The sequence below is a fragment of the Scleropages formosus genome, chromosome 4, assembly GCF_900964775.1.
Source record: "Scleropages formosus chromosome 4, fSclFor1.1, whole genome shotgun sequence".
NCBI lineage: Eukaryota > Metazoa > Chordata > Actinopteri > Osteoglossiformes > Osteoglossidae > Scleropages > Scleropages formosus.
Genome location: NC_041809.1, coordinates 7,801,965 through 7,824,465, shown reverse-complemented (window position 1 = coordinate 7,824,465; position 22,501 = coordinate 7,801,965). Strand labels below are relative to the sequence as shown.

Below are 22,501 nucleotides of genomic sequence, written 5' to 3'. Positions count from 1 at the left end.
GTTGCTTGCATGCAGTTGACCACACTAGTGGCGGGGGTTTGTGCTGCAAGAGATCAGTACGGGCAGCTCACCCACCCGAGCTTGGGATTTCGACTGGAGCCGGGTGCACACGGCCACCCGTGTCAAGTTGCCTGCCAGTTTCAAGCCTTGCTTTTTTGTGAAGGTTCCTCCGGTGTAGGTTTGGTGTTGACGTTCATAGATCAGTCTCCAGGATACTGCTTTACCTCGCTCCCTGTTTCTCTTGCTCCTTCTCCATGTCTCACTCCCTCCATTCCTTCACCCCCGCCATTGCTTCCTCGGCAAAAGATGAGGTTGCCATGGCAACAGCTGAGTCACCCTTGGATGCGAGCAGCCGTTCTGCAGCGGTCTTTGTTTCACGGGAGATGCCCCAGCAGATGCTGGGATGTCACCGTGAGCAGACGCGATACAGCGTGCGAATACGTGCATGTGTGAGTGTGTGTGTGTGTTTGTACGGAAGCGCTGACTCTGAATGCGTGTTGCAGGCGTCTGGGGATCGGGGGCAGCCGTAGAAGCGGTAATTGTGAGCCAGACGGATGGGTAACGTCCCTGCTGCGCTGAAACATTGCCTGAGCTACGAGCAACTAACCCGGGATTACCCATGGCTGGCTGCCTGGCTACAGAGGGAGAAGGTAAGAGGGGCCTTCATTTTCCCAGCAGACTCTGCCTTCCACTGAGAGGAAGCTTGAGGATCAGACAGAAGAGAGCTAGGATGAGAGGGAAAGAGGAGGAGCCATTAAAGAACAAGAGGGTGAAGCGCGGATGCTGTAGAGAGCACAAGCCAGGCATCGGTTAAGTGAACAGACTTAGATCGGCCTATGCGGTCACGTGAAATTATAGTCGTCAAGCATCAAGTATCTGAATTATTGATAGTATAGCCCTTAGCTGTGACCTTCTGTCATTCGTGATGCTGGTGCCTTTCGAGTCACTCTTAGTCTGGACTGGGTTTTGTGTTGCACAAGGTGAATTTATTTTTCAGAAAAGTCTCCTTTCTGATCCTTCTTAGAGGTGTCACAGCCAATCACCTTCTGAATTTCAAATCATCTCCCATGACCACATATCATCACAAGAGATCTGGTTTTACCGCGGCTCAAACACACTGTTGACAGCTTTCGAATGTTACACATTGCCTGCACCATTCAATGCGCACGCTTGCATAAATGACCAAGAATTACGTATTTCCATACATACGGAGAATCAATAATGATGGTAAGCGAAAGTGTTGAATGTTTAAAATCATGAGCAACCTGTGTAAAAAAAAAGCTCATTTGACATGTACTTGCATGTCTATACAATTTTATACTTTTAATACCTTTATTATTCTCATAGGCTTTTCTCGTCTCAGGATGAAAGTAGTATAAAGGTCACGGACGAGTGTGTTTGTGTTACAACTTTCCTTTTATTTTCTCAAAAATATTTCAGAGGAATGCAATAACTGATCTTCCCAAGTTTGTTAAAATCGTTGAAGTGGGGCCAAGAGATGGACTGCAGAATGAAAAGGTATATTTCTATAAATGTTCTTTTTATAACGCCTACTAGATCATTTCAGCGTATTGTATGAATAAATTAAGCTTTGTGAAAGATCCTTTTTTTTAATATGCTACTTTCAGTACACTGTCATGTATATATATTAGGAATAATTCCCAAAAGAATTCCATAAATGAAAGCTGTGAAGGATGACAGTAATTTAAAATAAATAAATAAATAAAGCGGAAAAAAGATTAAACTGGCCAAAGGTCAAATATGATGTAGAGTATTTGCAAAAAACATGTTCCAAGTTGGCATGTCTGGGTTGAAAGCGATGGCCTGCAATGATAAGGAGGAGAAGAGAAGATACGAGGATTAGGTTAATCTGTTACCAAGTTTAAAAAATAAAGGGTAGCACTCGAGGTATGATAAGGCAACACAACATCACTGCGAACACTGCCCTCGGTATTTGCGCTCAGATTTTTTCAATCGCACACATCAATATTTAATTTTAACAGGCCGCTGTATTGTGAAATTGGGAAACATAATAATTATCTTTAATTGGACTTTCTTGCTTTTCAACGTTGAATTTTTTACATCTGGATGTTTATGGTTACCGCACACTATAGTAACCATATGAACTCCAAGTCTTACCGCTATTTTCCAAAGACACAAAACCGAAAAAGGCAGCTCGGAAAGGTGATGACAGGTATGAATAAATAAGACGAAAAGCTTTGTTTTCTTTTCATTTTCTTCCAATGAATCAGAAAGTAACTTCTTTCTTTTGCGTGAACAGATGGACTTTTTTAATAGTAAAAAGAGATGGTTTGTGGAAAGGGAATAAAATACTTGGATTCTCTCAACTATTACCTTAAAACATGTGTTTCCCATTTTTCCTTCAAGTACTGTATTGATGAAATGAATACAAACTAACCTTGAAATATATAAGAAGCACAACATGGTTACACCAGATGCTCACATGTTACATGTTAAGAATGGTTACATCACAGCTTTATCATTCCCACATTTGTGATGAAGATTGTTTCGCTGGCACAAAGTTTGTCAAATGCAGAACTAAGAGCATAATTTGATTAAAAAGAATATATATATATATATATATATATATATAAGAAAATGTTTCCACTGCTTGCAAAATAAGAGAATTCGCATCCCAAAAAAAAAACTTCATGAGTTCAAATAAGATCTAGAAACTGTTCGTTAAATTCCACCGTTTTCACAGGAAATTGTTCCGACGGATGTCAAGATCCAGTTTATAGACTTGCTCTCGAAAACGGGCCTGCCTGCGATCGAGGCCACCAGCTTTGTCTCTTCAAAGTGGGTGCCACAGGTAATATTTCTCTTTTGTGCACCCAGAAATCGTGCTGAGTGATTTATTGCTCAATCATTGTTCTCTGTAAAACTACCGGCGAAGCCCTGCAGCTGAAACAGAAGCTCCAGATGTGGTTAGAGACACGCAGATGTTTTGGTACACTGTACTGCCTTACAAAGGCCTGGCTTTAGTCAAACCTGGGAACCTGCTAATTAGATGTGTTTTGACTGATATTATTCCAGCTGCAATTCTACATGTGTATATTTACCTTTACGGTTAAAGTTACGGTGCCAGTCAAAAGTTTGAGTACACGTGGCAATACGTGAATGGAATGAACAGAGCTGGAAAGTGAAAGGAAAGCATTTGTCCCAGCTCTTCTTGGAACTGATGCAGAAGAGCTGGGATTGCATGCTGTCTTATTTTCTGCTCAAAATTCACATTTATTTAGTAGACACTTTTCTCCAAAGCAACTTCCAATGAACTCTATGTAGTGTTATCAGCCCACACACCTTATTCACCAAGGTGACTTACACTACTAGATACACTACTTACATTGGGTCACTCATCTATACATCAGTGGAACACACTTTCTCTGTCGCTCACACACTATGGGTGAACCTGGACAGCATGTCTTGGGACTGTGGGAAGAAACCAGAGCACCCACAGGACATGGGAAGAACATGCAAACTCCACACAACTGAGCAGGATTCAAACCCACGTCCTCTTACACCACCCAAGCACTGTGAGACAGCAACACTACTCACTGTGCCACCAACGTGTACACTTGCTTCCTAGACAAAAATACAATACAATGACTTATGAAAATATACACCTTTTTCATAAAACAGGCTTTGTATTAAGAACAATGGCATTCTAGCCTGTTATAAAGTCATTTTACTTCCACAACAGGTATTTAATTCTGTACGAAAACATTGTTGTTTGAACCATAGGTTTCCAGACAGAGATACACTGCTGGTGTCTGAAACCCAAAAGGGTTTTTCCCTCAGTGTTGGTTTGTATTAACCTTTAGGTTACACTAGAAACAACTGTTATGCAAATACAACCTTAGTCTCACAATAAAATGAAGGTCATTCTTGAAAATCATCTCCTATAGTAATGCTACAAAACGCCTCTAACAGTACTGTGTCGGGAAGCTTTGCAGAGTGAAGACACAAGCAGTGATCTTGAAATTTATTTATTTACATAGAAAACGTCCATTATTCAAATGTCTCTTAAAAAGGTTGAAAAAAAGTGCAAAAGGCATTGCGCAAGGCTGCAAAGGCAAAGAAAGAAGATAAGAAAGAGTATAACATTAAAATATCATTTAGAAATTGTATTTTTTCCCCAAAGCCAATTAGTTTTTCTTCCATAAGAAATAATGGAAATTTTATCCCCAGTTGAGCAAACAGGGGAAGTTCGTGGGTTAAAAATTAATACTGCTATGTGAAGGACAGTGTTAGTTTCCAGCTAGTTTACAATAACATTTGATTGGTTATTTCTTCTCAGAAATAAAACAAATGCATAAACAGACTAAGATGATAGATAGATAGATAGATAGATAGATAGATAGATAGATAGATAGATAGATAGATAGATAGATAGATAGAAAATCTGTCATAGAAACTAATAAAACCTGAAGTTTGATTCCACTGATTCTTTGTTAGGTGGGTGTAGTGGCGCAGTTGGTTTGACTTAATTTTTGTCATTTCTAGATGGCTGATCACACAGATGTTCTTCAAGGAATTCACAGAGCACCGCAAGTTAAATATCCAGTTTTGACACCTAATTTGCGAGGCTTTCGGACTGCCGTGAGTGACGTTCAGTTTGTGCATTTTTCTATCAGCATCATATCGTACAAGCGAAACTATGAGAGAAACTGTCCAGCCATCTGCCGGTGTGCTCTCATGCCTTTGAAACGCCAAAGTCATAGACAGGAGAAAGGAACTCCTGTCATCTTTACCAGTCAACTAGTTTTATTTCTACCCCCTAGATTGCAGCAGGTGCCACCGAGGTGGCTGTTTTTGGTTCGGCCTCCGAAACCTTCAGCCGAAAGAATATCAACTGCTCCATCGAGGAGAGCATGCAAAGGTTCGAGGAAGTAGTCCGAGCAGCTAAGGAGCTACAAATACCAGTGCGGGGGTTAGTACGGTCACGGTGCAACCATTAATTTAATCGCAAAGAAGGTCTGGTCATCGAACTTCTCAAAAATACACTTAGTTATAGAGTAAAAGGGCAGAGTTCTTCTTCTCCAAATGTTTTAATGAGATTTAAGCAAATTGTGAATAACATCTGTGGTAGATGGAACGAGGACCTAACAAAAGTGAAGTGGTCTGTAAACAATACTGCCTGTGCACTACAGACTATGGAAAATTCCCAAATTCGACTGTTTGTACTACAGAACAGAGAAGAATAAGGGTATCTTATTGAAAGAGAAAATGTATACTTTACTGTACATTTTCAAGTGTTCCCACAGCTGGTCCATGTATCTATGGCCATGTGAAGGCAACGTTTCCTTGGAACTGTTTTACACAAAGTTGTTTACTCTGTTTGCAAAAAGCTCTTTCTTTCCGCTATTATCTGATCTTTGACAAAAGAAGCTTCTTCAGACCACCAGGTTGAAGTAATATTATTTACTATCGATCAAATTAGCCATAATTTTAAAATATTTTAAGGTCGTAAATCTCATATTTCATCAACGACATGAAGTTTATTTGTACAAATTCTACAAAATTGCATGTAATAAAATCACTTGGCACATATTTTGCACTGATATAAAATCACAGTTGCGAGAAAAAAAATTATGGACATCATTTTCTGTGCATTTTAGGTATGTTTCCTGCGTGTTAGGATGCCCATACGAAGGAGACATAGAACCATCTAAAGTGACAAAGGTGAGCTACTTTAGCTACCATTGCAAATGAGAAACAGGACGATGTGTTTTCCGCCTTGTTATTGAAGGATATCTGGTTGAAAGTATCTCTGAAATGGAAAATCTACTATTATTTGAGGATGCCATAGTTGTGTCTACATTTATTGACTTGTGTGTTTGGAAACCCAGTCATTTGAGAGTGAATCTGGGCATCTGGGCCACTGTGATTGATTACTCTTCACACCTCAGGTGGTGAAAACACTGTATGGGATGGGCTGCTATGAGATCTCCCTGGGGGACACCATTGGAGTGGGCACCCCGGGCTCTATGGCCAGACTACTGGACAGCGTGAAGAAGGAGGTTCCCATGAGCACCCTGGCTGTTCACTGCCATGATACCTACGGCCAGGCGCTTGCCAACATCCTCGTTGCCCTACAGGTTAGCAATAGCTTGACCGCCCATTGACTTGCTCTGAGGAATCCTCTTACGCAGGTATGACTGTTAAGACCCAAAATAACCAAGAACTGTTTCACAAAGGTGGCGTCTAGAATGTATTCCCACTCAATCCTGCACCCAATGCTTCCAAGATAGGCTCCTGCTCACTGTGACCCTGCTCAGGACAAGCGGCTGTAGAAAATGGATGGATGGATGGATGGATGTTTCAGAAAGGGTTACACAAATAAACTTGACGAAAAAGAAAAATACTAAATATTTGACATGATAAACAGCACCATCTTTATCATTCTGTATAGACAGCATTCTTAATTATTCACCTGATATATGGATGTGGGGAGGCCTGAAACTGCCAAAACATTTCTCTAATGTAATAATGTGGGAAACCTAGAGTATCAGTTACGCCACGCAACAAAAAGAGATGGAAAGAACACACCGCTCATTTTATGATTCATTTAATAGGAAACGTAATATGGCAATTATGGCAGGAGATCTCCTTGAGGGAGCATATGATAAAAAATGATTACACCGCCCGCTGACAATAGGAACTTCAAAATCATTAGGAGCATAAAGCAGACTCTCTGTTCAGCAAATATGTCCCATGGCAGAGAGATCAAACTTTCATGGATTGGAGGAAGTGTGCTGTGTGTTCAGACCGCAAACTCAAACAAGAGCGTGGCGCTAGTTCCAATATGCGGTGGGTAAGGTTGACCCCCATCCTTAGGAAAGCAGAGGAGGAGCAGCTATGTTGCTTCCCCGGGGCCTTTCAGCTATTCTTTCACAGTCTGAGCTCCCCAGCAGCGTTTCAGGGTGTTCCGGGGGCTCGGCCAGGTCAGCAGAAGTGGCTGGGGGGTGGAGGTGGAGGTAGGGCCGAAAAGATTCACCTATTCGGCGCCTGTTTCACATGACGGCGGATCACCTCCCGATGCCCCCACTCCCAGGGCTTGTGGAGGTTAGGGTGCCCTTCTTTGTGAGCGACGGGTGGGTGGGGTGGCGCGGCCAACTCGTCTGTCACCGAGCCACTGAACACAGTGACAACGGCGCACCAGAAGCGCTTTCATCGGCCGGCGCTTTGCGCCAAACACCTGGCAGTCGGTTGGAAAGGGGAACCCTGATCATTTGGAGAGCTCTCTCTCTCGTTCTCTTTCACCGACGGATCCAGACCACAAAGGCCCCGGGCAATTTGTGGACGCTGTTGTCTAGCAGAATGCGAGAGTCACCTGGTTCAGGGCGAGGTTATGACCGCGGGGGACAGGAATAATCTTACCGTCAAGCCGCCTACCTTCGCTGTGAACTCTGAGTCCCACCGCGGTGTCCCATTTCAAACGCTCGCTAAGGGCCAATTAGAGGCCCGCATTCGGACGTGCCGTCGGAACCGGATCGTATTTAATTTCGACCGCAGGCCTTCACATCGTAGCATTTATCAAATGAAAAATAACATTTTCATTGGCCGGCCCAAAAAAAAAAAAAAAAAAAAAAAACGGTAGGAAGTTTTCTGAAATAGAAATAGACACTTAAAAGCGTGTTAAAAACGGGAATTTACAATACCACCCTTGTGAAAATCTCAACGCGCTCCATCTCTATGGAACTGTATCTTTTTTAATGCCAGTTAAATTTGCTCGCCCCGCGTCGGCCTTTTAAGTTCCGCTTTCGAGTTTGCGATGAGCTTTTAGCTGGAAAATGTAAAAATAAGTCATGTTTACCAGAGCCCCCGGTTCTTCTTGTGGGGCGGGGCGGGGTTGCATTCGATAGGAAGAGCAGCAAGAAAACATCGAATTTCTCTGGTGTGAATCAGCATAAAATTGATTCATCACAGCTGCTCCGTGACTGCAGAAAATAATAAGAGCGAGAGAAATTTAGCCAGCCATTTGTTCACCCCCGTGCTGACAAACGCAGTGGAAATGAAAGATTTTTATCGGCGCTTTTCATTACTAGGTGCCAGCAGTTCACGCCACCGACTGTGAGAGAAATGAATTCTGCCAACCCCGTCAGCTCACGGTCACCTCTGCCTTTGTCCGTGATAAAGACATTCCATGCTCCATGATCCCTTCCTTTGGGACTTTATTTGGTACCTTTTTTTAAACAGTATAACTTTCCCACCTTTTGGCCAGGCACACAATGGGGGGAAAGGTCTGCGGTTCCACTCCACAGACCTGGCTGCATATAATCCATCAAACTTTTTTCACACCGACCATTATTGACCGCTGAGCCGATGACAGTGAGCCAGACCGCTCTCGTACCGGGAGGCGAAAAACACCTCCAACTTTGCACTAAGCTGAGCGCCAGCTTATTATGTAAGTGAAGTAAACACAACAAAATTCAGAATAAAAAAAAAAAAAAAAAAAAAAAAAAAAGAAAAGCAAAACTGAAAAGTATTTAAACTCCTTGTGGTTGATGTTTGAGTCAACACTTTTTCTTGGGCTCTGCCAAAAATGTAGACCTCCTGAAACGCTCACTTTTACGAAGGAGAAGCGCGGTTTTTTTTTTTTTTTTTTTTTAAAAAAAAGTGCACGTTTGCTACTTGGGAATATTGCTTCAAAAGGTACTGCTGGGTTTTTATGCATTTAATGTAGAAATATCCAACACAGAAGTGACGGCTATTTAAGCAATTACATGGCCAGATGTTCAGCCTCTATTATGCACAGCAACTTACATATTCCACAATTGCACACTATCAGCATTTATTTATATTTATATAAATATGAAAATATCTAAATAAATAAATAAATGTATATATATAAAATATATATTTAACAGCATTTTATCATTTCGTCATTTTGACCTTGTTATACAAAATTTGCATATACTAAAATAATATACATACTTTACAGTAATATGAGTATAATATAAATACACTAATATAACAGCAAAACTTAGGTTATGTATGATCTTGCTCAAGAGCAGATGAGTTATAATATATCTGGGCTCCTCCTGAGACTTAAAGCAATGATGTGTATGCTTGCTCACCATTAGATATAGATGAGATCTGGACAGGAGTGATAGTAGTGGATTATGTTGAAAAAAAAAATCAGCGTGGGTTCAGTTTTGTAGACATGGAGAATAAAGAAGGTGTGACTGATGCGCGGCGTGAGCGTGTGCTGTCTGAGCCCAACGCATCCTCCTCGGAGCGGCTGGTTTTTATTGGGACAGCCACGCTGTGCAGCGAAGGGCCCCTGCGGCTCCAGGTTTACATGCTATAATACATTCCCACTAAGTGATATTAATCACCATTGCTTGACAGAGCGCTGAGAATGTGTGGAATTTCTGTGAACGTTTTTTTTTTTCTGCTTCTTCTCCTTCTTTCCGCGTCCCGTTCCGCCGCGACGGCAGCGTCGATGTTCCCGAGTGACCCTTCGCTTAGCCGTCCCTCTAATGCAAACTGAGGGCAATTTGCGAAGAACGGCGAGGCGGGATTAATTAAGTCTTTAAAAATAGTAGAAATGCCGCCGGATTTCTGAAGCATGACTGTAAAACCACGAAAAGGAGATGGAGGAAATGGGATCTTAGCTGGCCTCTTCCGCCTTACATACTGTATGCTTTCAATTACGTCCCTTTTGTTGTGCTGCGGAGGGAAGATTGCCGCACCTCTTTTAAGTCGAGACTTTAGGAACCCGAATTTGCCGGACGTTAGCCCCGTGACAGGGAGACTAAGAGGTTTGAGAACGATGAAAACGAGCACTTAACGCCACTTGTTTCGGCAGAGCGGGAGGAGTACAAGCACCCGGACGCACGCGTTTCTGTTGTTTTTAACGAAAAGCTTAGTCAAATGTGAGAGTCTCGCTCGTTGCATCAGGTTTCAAGAGTAAATCTTTCTGAAAAATTAAAATTTTGTACGTGTCGTCCCTTGTGTCTTGCGAAGTCTTGCCAGCTAACAAGCAGAAAGCAAGGTTTTGAGTTTTTCTGAGAAATGTAAGTCAAAAAATATGTGGAGCTTATAATATTATTCGTTGTCTGTAACCAGTTTTCCAATGCAGGGTGGTCTGGAGCCTATCTGGGAAACCGGGTGTGAGGCAGGGTGCACCCTGGAGAGGACAACAGTCCATCGCAGGGTGATCACACACATTCACTAGAACACACACACACACAGAGGGTGATTTTCAGTCATCAGCCCTTTTGAAGCATGTTTTTGAACTGTGGGGGGAAACCTGAGCACCTGGTTGAAACAGACACGCTCAACACATACTGAGTCATGTTCAAAACCGCAGCCTAGCCTATCCATTGTGCCACCATGCTGCTTCATTATTATTATTATTATTATTATTATTATTATTATTATAGCAGTAGTTCTAGTCAGCTGACTTACAGATTTTCCTTAGTTATGCTGTTGGATATTTCCACTGGAGCTCTTATAAGGAGTGGAGTACCTTTCTCAGGGGTACAAACAGCAGGCCTTTACTGGGACTCGGAACAGACAGCCTTCAGGTTACATGTGCAAGCTGATACCAGACATGCGAACATAAGCTGTAGGGTGACGCCGTGCTCGACGACGCTGCTAGGTGCACCTCTGGCAATGGGTGGCACCGCTGTTCTCGAGCCAAAACCGAGCCTCGCTTGTTTACCGCCGAGTCCTACCTGCCTAAGGAGCCGGGCTTTTACTTTGGCTCTTTAATCGTACCCGGACCATGGGGGGCCATCGGTGTCCCAGGGTGTTCTGATTCATACGCTCTTCATCAGAAGGGATTTTATCATTTATCGGTTTTGTCCCCCACCCCGTAACTTCACGGCTCGCACACCAGGAACAGTCTGCGGCTTTGCGGAAGCAGCCCGTGTTCGTGCGCCGCTGGGGGAGCGCAGCCCCACGTCGGTAACGCGTTGACTCTACAGCTTTCCCGCTGTGCTTCGGTACCCCGACCCTCCCCTGGTTAAATTCCACCGTTTATGTAGAGAAACCTCAAAGCTGATCCAGCAGAACTTGCCGCAGGTATTCCAGCGGAGCGTACCCCCTCTATTGTCGATGACTGATTCCCGTGTTGAGGACAAAGCGAGGCCTTCACGGTCGTGTGGGGCGCGGGGCGCCAGGTCCGCTCGTCTTTCATGGGCCGGGGGCTTCGCGTCGACGCCGAGGACCGCAAGAACCCGAACGCAGACCTCTAGAAGTGTTGTGTTTTTTTTGTTCCCCCTGGAATGTATTGTTTTTACAGGAGCCGCAGCTCGGTGAATGCCGCTCTTTTAACAACAGATTCCACATCTGGTCTCTGGATTGTGTTAAGCTAATTGAACGCTGCCAGTTCGAGTCTTCCGACCGCTCGTTCGCCGCGTAAAGCCCGTGCCCCGCGGTGAAACACAACTCGGCGTCGCCTCTCCAAGGTCGTTCTGTTCTCCAGCCCTCTTTTCCTTACCCTGAATTGTTCACCTGAGACCCAGGGCCTGACGGTGAATGGGGACGGGAAGGGGGCGGGGCTTGGAGCACAGGGGGAGGGGCTAGCATTGTGAACTCGTGAAACGTGGTTGCGCAACACAACAACGTTGTGTAACCGGTGCAATGTCCTAGAGCAGCGGCAGCGAGAGCAGCGGTCTGGAGCGGGCCGTCACCTCTTGCCAACACAAACAGCAATTACACCTGAGTTTGACAGCGATCGTACGAAACAGCACCACGTCCTTGAGAAACGGCAGGGGACCATTGTTCGCCCCACCGGGGTGAGGGCCGCTCACCCGTTACGTTTTCTTTTCTCGGCCCACCGTGGTAAATCACGAAACGGAAGGCCCCGTCCACGGCACCCCAATCGATCTGTCCTTATTCTGCAGCTAGGTCAGAGGGAGGATAAGCGCGTTAATTTCACTCCTCTCGGGGACCCTCCCACATCTGGCTCGGCCGCGGAAGCTGGAAAAGTCCTTTAATATTCTCCTGACAGCGGAGGGGACATGTGGAAAACATTCTGATCTCTTAATCTGCAAACGCTCCGCACAAATAGTCGCTCGGCTTCGCGGGCCCTAACGATGAAGACAAAGGATGCCAGGAGCCGTTGTAAATAACTTAATGGCTCGGAGGAGCCGACCTCTCGGACGCTCGTTTCCGCGTACCCGGAAGTGGCCGCTTAAGTTACAGCACCTGTGTGGAAAGCGCTGTAAATAAATGGGCTTTCATCTCACGCCGTTCGGTGGCTGAGCAGAACTGAGCCTGGTTCCGGGAACCTAAGCCGCATTTCAGCTGGCGGCCGAGGGACAGGGGACAGCAGGTGGCGTCGTGGTTAGAACCACTGCCTTGAAATTGATGGACCCGGGTTGGAATGCCCCTCCTGCCGCACTTCCCTCGGTCAAGGTTCTTACCCTGAACCGATGCAGGAAGAATTACTAGGCTGTATTAATGAATAGATAAATGCGAGCATCTCAGTGCATGAACCCATCATTCTCAGTCACTTTGGGCCAAGGCGTCAGAAAAAAGGAGTAAATAACAAGCAAGCGGTACAAAATAAGTGGTTGGCGCAAAATAGGAAATCTGGTGCAAAAAACCAGACTTTTGTATTTGTGGTATAAACGGCACTGCATTTAATTTAACGTCAGAAGTCATTATATTCAAAATCCTTTTTTTTATTACTTTTTACTTTCATGCACTATTTATCCAGTTCAGAGCCACAATAAAAACTGACCTTTAATGAAAATCGAAACTCAAATAGCACTGAATTTAGAAAAAAGAAACAGAAGTAAAATGTAATGTAACCATGAGAATATTATGAGAATAGTATGTCCTACTATTTCAGTTCTAGTCAGTATTTATAGGCTTTGCTTTTCTGAAATAGACCATTGCTAAAAAAAAACACACACGCACATATAAATATATGCACACTGCCAGTCACCCAAACACACGTTTTTTTCACATACGCACAAAGGGACACACACAAGCACACACACGTATATGTACAAATACACACACACAGACATGAATACATGTTAAAGTTCATTCACACAGTCACATACAGAGGGATACACATCCTTACACCCACACCACAAACATAGAGACAACCCCATGTGTGCACACACAAAGACACACACACACACACACGCACACACATTTTGAGTGGAAAAAGCAGCCAGGGTCCTGATGAGGACAAGGCGGAGGGTCTGTTCTTTGCCTGTCACTGTGAAGGTGTGACTCGTATGACTCAGCTCGCAGAAAGTACCCGTCTGCACTGCCTCCGCCACAGGGTGCTCCCGGCGCCTCCCATCCGCCCTCAGAGGCAACGCCCAGCACAAATCACTGCGAGGCGACACCTCGTGTCCTCGCCCAAATATATTACATGGCAGTTTGTCAAACGGGCGCCGGGATTAAACCGAAACTCTGACCCGGCCGCAAATCACAAAACGTCAAATCGAGTCCAGGAGCCCATGTGCACTTTAATAAAAATGTCACTCTATTCTATGCAACGAGGCAAAATTCCCCCTTTTCCTGCATGTAGAGTACAGGCAATATTACTTGCCATTATTAGACCCAATAAGGTAGTCTTCATAGTATCTGGAACATATATTATAAAGTGTTTGAGACATTAAACTATTTTTTAAGGAAAGACTTTTAAATTGCACGAAAGGGAAGTTATGCGTGGTTAAAAAAATAATAAATTGTTAAAAATGGAGGGGGTGCGGTGGCGCAGTGGGTTGGACCGCAGTCTTGCTCTCCGGTAGGTCTGGGGTTCGAGTCCCGCTTGGGGTGCCTTGTGGCGGACTGGCGTCCCGTCCTGGGTGTGTCCCCTTCCCCCTCCGGCCTTACGCCCTGTGTTGCCGGGTAGGCTCCGGTTCCCCGTGACCCCGTAAGGGACAAGCGGTTCTGAAAATGTGTGTGTGTGTGTGTGTTAAAAATGGCTGTTTGGTCAAGCGGTCCAGCAGCAGCTCAGAACCGCGGAGGAGAGGCCCAAAACGCACCATTAATTCTCATATGGACGCCAGACACTCGTGGCGAGCCCCAAAAACACGTTTTCCCACACAAGGTACGAAATATACAATTACTCCAATTGCGGACATTCCGAGCGGAACTCGGGAAAGTCAAACAAGGCAGGAAAGGCATTGAAAATGTGATTATTATTTCATATGCCATGTGGTGTTTATACAGAACGGGGAGAAGACTGAGACATTGTACTTGGGACCATCAGAAGGGAGTTTTGGTGTCATTAAAGTGGAGTTATTTCATGCGCCACTATTTAAATTTCCCTCATGCCAGGTTTACTGTAACATATACTTTTGGAATTTACCTTTATGAATTATAATCAGCACTGCAATCATCCAAAAGTGAAAGGTGGTAAGATGTATGGTTTTGGGTTTAAACTGCAAAAAAAAAGCCATTTCCGCTTAATACGGTACGATCGTGCAATAATTTTCTTCATATCATTTATGCCAGGAGGACTTGATGAAATAAAAATTTATGACCATCCTTGGCGATCCTTTTTTCACTCCGGTTTATTAATGAGCTTTGTATTCATAACCGTTTTTTAGGTAACTTGTAACTTATAACTTGCAGTACAAATACTATAAATTGTGCACCCATTTATACTATTAGGCAATTTTATTGTTGCTGTGAATTGGATAACGTACGTAAAGCCGGAGCAGTAATAAAGTGCATTTTTAATGTGATGACATCTGACATTAAATGAATATCAATGGTGTTTATACAAATAACAGATTTTTTGTTATACTGTAAATTGTCTCCTTAATTATAACGAAAACAACTGTTTTACCTGGATATATATTTATTCATTTTGCTGACACTTTTCGTTAAAGCAACTTACTTTGTTACGCTATTGACAATGATCAACCCATTTATACAGATGGGTCATTTTTTACTGGAGCAATTTAGGGTAAGTACCTTGCTGAAGGGTGCAACAGCTGGAGGGGGATTCAGACCTGCAACTTTTAGGCCCGAAAGCAGCAGCTCTAATCACTACGCTACCAGCTCCTCCTACTGCTATACATATGTATATCCATCCTGACTAGGGTCACAGTGACCCGGATGCCTTGGACACATACAGTATAGTATATGTACACACACACACACACACACACACACACACACACACACACACACACACACACACACACAGAGTCTGAAACCGCTTGTCCCAAGCAGGGTCTCGGCGAACCACAACCTAACCCGACAACACAGGGTGCAAGGCCGGAGGGGGAGGGGACACACCCAGGACGGGACACCAGTCCATCGCAAGGCACCCCAAGCAGGACTCGAACCCCAGACCCGCCAAAGAGTGGGACCTGGCCAAACCCACTCCGCGATCATGCCCCCCATAGTAAATGTACAAATACACACACATTTTCTGAACCGCTTGTCCCATACGGGGTCGCGGGGAGCCGGAGCCTAACCGGCAACACAGGGCGTAAGGCCGGAGGGGGAGGGGACACATCCAGGACGGGACACCAGTCCATCGCAAGACACCCCAAGCGGGACTCGAACCCCAGACCCACCGGAGAGCAGGACCCGGTCCAACCCACTGCACCATCACGCCCCCCATAGTAAATGTAATTAGACATAATTAGTATATAGCTGATTACCAATTTTTTTTTGATACTACAGATGGTGCTCTTGGATACTCCTGGGTATGGATTTTGTTGCCTAGAGAAAGAAATTTATGGTTTGTTTCAATAGATGGAATTCAGATTTATTGATACAGCTGACACCTTTTGTTGAAAGTGAACTTACAAAGTACTTATTTCAAGAGTAGGGATTTGAACCTTGGACTGTTCAGCTCCAAGGCAATGGCTGTAACCACTGCCATCTACTGCTGTTTTTTTTTTTTTTTTTAGCAAGGTCTTTTGTGCACAGCTTTCCATATGTCCCCATTGCTTGCAATCACCCTAAAACCTTAACTCCCGGCACTGTACGTAAAGAAGCCAAACTTTTTTTGCGAACAGGATACAGAACACGTGCTAAAAGCCAAGGAAACTATTAAACAGTTCATATACTTGTCAAAGTAAACGCTGTTGGGGTCACACCTACTGAAAGAGCAGCGGTTGGGACCATGAACATCTGTAAGCTCTTTGAACCTCACAAAACCATGTAAAGCAGCACAATGTAAAAATAAAAAGAAGGGTTTTAGGGTCACGTCCGTTGTTTTGCCCGCAAAGTCTGCGCTGCATAAAAACGCTTGAGGTCATAAAGCAAATTTTTTTATATTCAGTATAAATCAAAGGCACCGGTTGGCTGGGAAAAGACACGAGGGGTCGCCTAGAGCCGAGATGACACACGTTCACGGGCCTGCTGGGACCCGGTGGTTCACGGCTCCAGGCCCTTGAACATCTCTCCTTGTCTCTCCGTGCCAGATGGGGGTCTCGGTGGTGGACTCCTCGGTGGCTGGCCTGGGGGGCTGTCCTTACGCCAAGGGGGCGTCGGGAAACGTGTCCACGGAGGATGTCCTCTACATGCTTCACGGCCTGGGCGTTGAAACCGTGAGTGTTGATCTTGGAACACGACGGAAACAGAACCGTTTCCGGGCGACTTTTAAAGCACCAAGTGTTGCCCTCCTTCCCTCCCTTCTGCTTTTCCTTAAATCTTCTCGTATTGCTGATGTGGGGAAAATACACTACCTGTGCACATTTCAGCGCGCCTTCACTAGATGCTCTTTCAATGACAGTGGGAAGACAACCACATACAGCCTAATGTGCCGAAATGTGTTGCATTTCTTTGGCTGTGACGCCCCCTGTTGGAAATATACTGAACGCGCGCATGAGCGGAGAGATTTGGCTGTCAAGTTCCGAAAATATGAGCCAGTCTCTATCTAAGCAACCTTGCCACATAAATCAGTAATAAAGGTGCTTTGTGAGAGCGTCCCGATAGTGTTGTTTCTTAAAAAATATGTATTATTAATTTTTCATATTAATGTATTTTTAATATAATATATTTTCACTTTTAATATTCATTTATTTTATTATGTAATTTATTTAGATGACTTTGAGTACATTTCAAGACTCATTCATGCAAAAATCCAGAAACTTGTCATAACTGCAGGTGATATGCACAGTTACTAGATACCGTCATTTATAAAAAAAGACATTCGGAAGTACTCCTCCGTGAACCGCCACCTTATCGTGGTGGAGGGGTTTGAGTGCCTGAATGAGTCCAGGAGCTATGTTGTCTGGGGCTACATGCCCCTGGTAGGGTCTCCCATGGCAGACAGGTCCTGGATGACAGACGAGACAAAGCGCGGTTCAAAAACCCCTTATGACAAAAAAATCAAGGCGTCCGTTTACCCCGCCCGGTATGGGGTCACCGGGGCCCCACCCTGGAGCCAGGCCTGGGGGGGGGGCTCGCATGCGAGCGCCTGGTGGCCAGGTCTATGCCCACGGGGCCTGGCCGGGCTCAGCCCGAAGCCACAACGTGGAGCCGCTCTTCGGTGGGCTCACCACCTGCCGGAGAAACCATAAGGGGCCGGTGCGTTGTGATTTGGGCGGTGGTCGGGGCCGAGTGCCCGGCCGACCCAAACCTCGGGCGCCAACTCTGGTTTTTGGGACTTGGAATGTCACCTCACTGGCGGGGAAGGAGCCTGAGCTGGTGCGGGAAGTTGAGAGATACCGTCTAGATATAGTCGGGCTCACTTCCACTCACAGCTTGGGTTCTGGAACCACTCTACTCGATCGAGGGTGGACTCTCCACTATTCTGGCGTTGCCCAAGGTGAGAGGCGGCGGGCTGGTGTGGGCTTATTAATAGCCCCCCAGTTCAGCCGCCATGTGTTGGAGTCTACCCCGGTGAATGAGAGGGTCATCTCCCTACGCCTTCGGGTCAGGGAACGGTCTCTCACTGTCGTTTGTGCTTATGCGCCTAGCGGCAGTGTAGAGTACCCGGCCTTTTTAGAGTCCCTGGGGGGCGTGCTGGAAAGCGCTCCCACTGGGGACTCTGTCGTTCTACTGGGGGACTTTAACGCCCACGTGGGCAGCGACAGTGATACCTGGAGGGGCGTGATTGGGAGGAACGGCCTCCCTGATCTGAACCCGAGCGGTGAGTTGTTATTGGATTTCTGTGCTAGTCGCGGTTTATCCATAACGAACACCATGTTCATGCATAAGGGTGTCCACCAGTGCACTTGGCACCAGGACACCCTAGGTCGGAGGTCGATGATCGACTTTGTAGTCGTTTCTTCTGACCTTCGGCCATATGTCTTGGACACTCGGGTGAAGAGAGGGGCTGAGCTGTCAACTGATCACCACCTGGTGGTGAGTTGGATTCGATGGCGGGGGAAAAAGCTGGACAGACCTGGCAGGCCCAAACGCATAGTGAGGGTCTGTTGGGAACGTTTGGCGGAGGCCCCTGTCAGAGAGGTCTTCAACTCCCACCTCCGACAGAGCTTCAACCAGGTCCCGAGGGAGGTGGGGGACATTGAGTCTGAATGGACTATGTTCCGCTCCTCCATTGTCGGTGCGGCGGTGCGGAGCTGCGGCCATAAGGTCTCCGGTGCCTGTCGCGGCGGCAATCCCCGAACACGGTGGTGGACACCGGAAGTAAGGGATGCCGTCAAGCTGAAGAAGGAGTTCTATCGGGCCTGGCTGGCTCATGGGACTCCTGAAGCAGCTGACAGGTACCGACGGGCCAAACGGAGCGCGGCTCTGGCAGTCGCCGCGGCAAAAACTCGGGCTTGGGAGGAGTTCGGTGAGGCCATGGAGGAAGACTTTCGGTCGGCCTCAAAGAGATTCTGGCAAACCGTCCGGCGACTCAGAGGGGGGAAGCGGTGTTCCACGAACACTGTTTACAGTGGAAGTGGTGCGCTGCTGACCTCAGCTGAGGATGTTCTCGGGCGGTGGAAGGAGTACTTTGAGGATCTCCTCAATCCCTCCGACACGCCTTCCGTAGAGGAAGCTGAGGCTGGGGACTCGGAGGGGGACTCGTCCATTACCCTGGCTGAAGTTGCTGAGGTAGTCAAAAAACTCCTCGGTGGCAAGGCTCCGGGGGTGGATGAGATCCGCCCCGAGTTTCTCAAGTCTCTGGATGTTGTGGGGCTGTCTTGGCTGACACGCCTCTGCAGCATCGCGTGGAGTTCGGGAACGGTGCCTCTGGACTGGCAGACCGGGGTGGTGGTCCCTCTTTTTAAGAAGGGGGACCGGAGATTGTGTTCCAACTACAGGGGGATCACACTCCTTAGCCTCCCTGGGAAAGTCTATGCCAGGGTACTGGAAAGGAGAATCCGACCGATAGTCGAACCTCGGATTCAGGAGGAGCAATGCGGTTTTCGCCCTGGCCGTGGAACACTGGACCAGCTCTATACCCTCACTAGGGTGTTGGAGGGTTCGTGGGAGTTTGCCCAACCAGTCCATATGTGTTTTGTGGACCTGGAGAAGGCATTCGACCGTGTCCCTCGTGGCATCCTGTGGGGGGTGCTTCGGGATTATGGGGTTCGGGGCTCGTTGCTACGGGCTGTTCGTTCCCTGTATGACCGGAGCAGGAGCTTGGTTCGCATTGCCGGCAGTAAGTCAGACCTGTTCCTGGTGCATGTTGGACTCCGCCAGGGCTGCCCTTTGTCACCGATTCTGTTCATTATTTTTATGGACAGAATTTCTAGGCGCAGTCAGGGAACGGAGGGTGTCTGTTTTGGTGGCCGCGAGATCTCGTCTTTGCTTTTTGCGGACGATGTGGTCCTGTTGGCTTCATCAAGTCAAGACTTGCAGCGTGCACTGGGGAGGTTTGCAGCCGAGTGCGAAGCGGTGGGGATGAGAATCAGCACCTCCAAATCCGAGGCCATGGTTCTCAGTCGGAAAAAGGTGGATTGCTCCCTCCGGGTTAGGGGGGAGTTGCTCCCTCAAGTGGAGGAGTTTAAGTATCTTGGGGTCTTGTTCACGAGTGAGGGAAAAATGGAGCGGCAGGTCGACAGACGGATCGGTGCGGCGTCTGCAGTAATGCGGTCATTGTACCGGTCTGTTGTGGTGAAGAGGGAGCTGAGTCGTAAGGCGAAGCTCTCAATTTACCGGTCGATCTACGTTCCTACCCTCACCTATGGTCATGAACTCTGGATCATGACCGAAAGAATGAGATCGCGGATACAAGCGGCAGAAATGAGTTTCCTCCGCAGAGTGGCTGGGCGCACCCTTAGGGATAGGGTGAGGAGCTCAGTCACCCGGGAGGAGCTCGGAGTAGAGCCGCTGCTCCTCCGCATCGAGAGGAGCCAGTTGAGGTGGCTCGGGCATCTGTTCCGGATGCCTCCTGGACGCCTCCCTGGGGAGGTGCTCCGGGCTTGTCCCACTGGGAGGAGGCCTCGGGGCAGACCCAGGACACGTTGGAGAGACTATGTCTCCCGGCTGGCCTGGGAACGCCTTGGGGTTCCCCCAGAGGAACTGGAGGAGGTGTGCGGGGAGAGGGAGGTCTGGAGTACTCTGCTCGGACTGCTGCCCCCGCGACCCGGCCCCGGATAAAAGCGGAGGAAGATGGATGGATGGATGGACATTCGGAAGTAATTTATCCTGTTCCCTACAAAGCACAGTTTGTTTCTCGTCATTATTTCCTAATTTGTTTTTTCCCCTCTGCTTCTAAATTACTGGCCAGCTGTTACACCATGAACACTGATTCTACTCTGCTTGCTTACTTTAATTCAGCTGTTCTCTCTCCACACTGCACTTTGTATAAATGGTAGTAACTTATGTAATTCAGCACCACTTTTACAATTTAAAGATAGATAGATAGATAGATAGATAGATAGATAGATAGATAGATAGATAGACCTTTACTGCTTCCAAAGGAACAGCAGCAGACACACAACTTAGTGATAGAAGACACTGAGATGGGGGGCATGGTGGCACAGTGGGTTGGACTGGGTCATGCGCTCCGGTGGGCCTGGGGTTCGAATCCCCCTTGGGGTGCCTTGTGATGGACTGGCGTCTCGTCCTGGGTGTGTCCCTTCCCCCTCCAGCCTTACGCCCTGTGTTGCTGGGTTAGGCTCCAGTTCCCCACGACCCTATATGGGACAAGTGGTTCAGATAGTGTGTATGTGTGGCACTGGGATGACATTGGAATTAATAATTAAAGGGAAAATAGCCAGTGGATGCAAATAAGGAAAAAAATTATGACAGCCCAATACCACTTTGCATGATTCATTATATGCATTTTCCTGTTTATTTATTTTGATCAGGGAGTGGATCTTTCCAAAGTGATGGAAGCTGGAGACTTCATCTGCAAAGCGCTGAACCGGAAGACCAACTCCAAAGTGGCCCAGGCCAAGTGCAGGTTGTAGGTGTTCTCCAAGTCATCCCTGCAGGAGATGCTACGTGTCCAGAACGTGCTGCCCTGTCCCCTGATGCTGCTTTTTGCCCTTTACGATGCAATGTCCTTATTGTGACCTCTATGCTGCATAACATGTAAAAGCATAAATGTGAATGGTACCAGTGTGCAGTGTAGCATATGTAGAGTAGGCAGCTCTGGCTTTTGTTCCAACCAAAGATGTCCCGCCGGATCGAGGTGGCACGATTCCTCAATGGCGAAGGGTATTTCTTGGGGTGCCGGGGGTTGAGGGGGCTACTGGTTATTCATTTCCTGCACAATGTGTTTGCAATTAAACGGGGGACCTTCGGGAGGGGGCGCTCACTGGTCGGGTGGTGGGGGGGTGACCCAGGCTTTCAGACCAGCAAGGGCAGATCATTATCTCCCACCAAAATGTATTTTCATTTCCTGATTTCCTGAGCTCTCCGCAGGCACACTGAGCCCACTGTCCACATGGCGCGCGGCTTTCGCCTCCTCTCCGTCACACGCACACGGGGACGCTCCGTCACGCTCCGTCCGCAGCGCGCGTTCCGTTACTGTTGCCTTCCCTCGCAACGTCATTAAGAGTAACTTCCTCGCACCATTGCTGAAGGTTTTCCCAGGCACCTACCAGCTCTTCACATCCTGGCTATGAAAAACATGATCCATGGTGGCCAAAGGAAATCCAAGTGCGTATGAGAGTATTAGGAAATGTATTACTTTAACCAACTCTACTATCACTGATGCCTTAGAAAACATGACTATCCTCTATAATATTACATTCTGTTCTCAAAAGGCCAATTATGAATCAGACTTTATCACCAGGACTGGTACGCCAGCCTCTCAATCATCCAGAAAGTGCCAATATACGTCAAGTTATATACATTTTAATAGTAATATACTGTCTTATATGCAATTGCTTATTCCCTTTCCTATACATAATAAACAAAGAAATTGCTGGAAAATACATTTCTATTTTATATTTACAGTTTTTATGGGGTTGCACGAATGTTGTTACCTATTCTATGTTTGCAATGCAGGATTTGCATATTGAGGGCAAATTATAGAATCTTCAAATCGGAAAGAATTAAAGATTGAAAGATAATGCATCTGATACAAACCGTCACTCTCCTTTTGCAATGGAAATGAAAGGGAAGCGAGAAAAAATCAGCTAACCTGTTTCATAGGTAAATATAATTACCTTGGCCATCA

The 22,501-nt window shown here is 46.5% G+C and overlaps 1 protein-coding gene across 5 annotated transcripts; it reads left to right on the top strand.

Annotated features, from left to right (window-relative positions):
- The first annotated feature begins 393 nt into the window (after positions 1-393).
- On the top strand, positions 394-22,146 carry hmgcll1 (3-hydroxymethyl-3-methylglutaryl-CoA lyase like 1). Of its 5 annotated transcripts, none has more exons than XM_018749381.2 (9): positions 394-650; positions 1,441-1,518; positions 2,726-2,833; positions 4,528-4,623; positions 4,806-4,954; positions 5,643-5,706; positions 5,934-6,122; positions 16,395-16,520; positions 21,183-22,146. In XM_018749381.2, the coding sequence occupies exons 1-9, from the start codon at positions 555-557 to the stop codon at positions 21,282-21,284; spliced, it is 1,008 nt and encodes a 335-aa protein (XP_018604897.1). In that variant the 5' UTR covers positions 394-554; the 3' UTR covers positions 21,285-22,146. The 5 variants fall into 5 exon arrangements, with proteins under 5 accessions (XP_018604897.1, XP_018604896.2, XP_018604898.1 ...); XM_018749380.2 differs by having other exon boundaries at positions 394-683; XM_018749382.2 differs by lacking the exon at positions 1,441-1,518.
- The last annotated feature ends 355 nt before the right edge of the window (positions 22,147-22,501 follow it).

What these genes read in the sequence shown, in the direction of transcription:
- hmgcll1 (XM_018749380.2), top strand. Translation starts at nt 555, where the DNA reads ATGGGTAACGTCCCTGCTGCGCTGAAACATTGCCTGAGCTACGAGCAA. An exon ending in CTTCAAAGTGGGTGCCACAG is followed by an intron (nt 2,834 to 4,527) that starts GTAATATTTCTC and finishes TGTCATTTCTAG; the next exon opens with ATGGCTGATCACACAGATGT. An exon ending in ACATCCTCGTTGCCCTACAG is followed by an intron (nt 6,123 to 16,394) that starts GTTAGCAATAGC and finishes TCTCCGTGCCAG; the next exon opens with ATGGGGGTCTCGGTGGTGGA.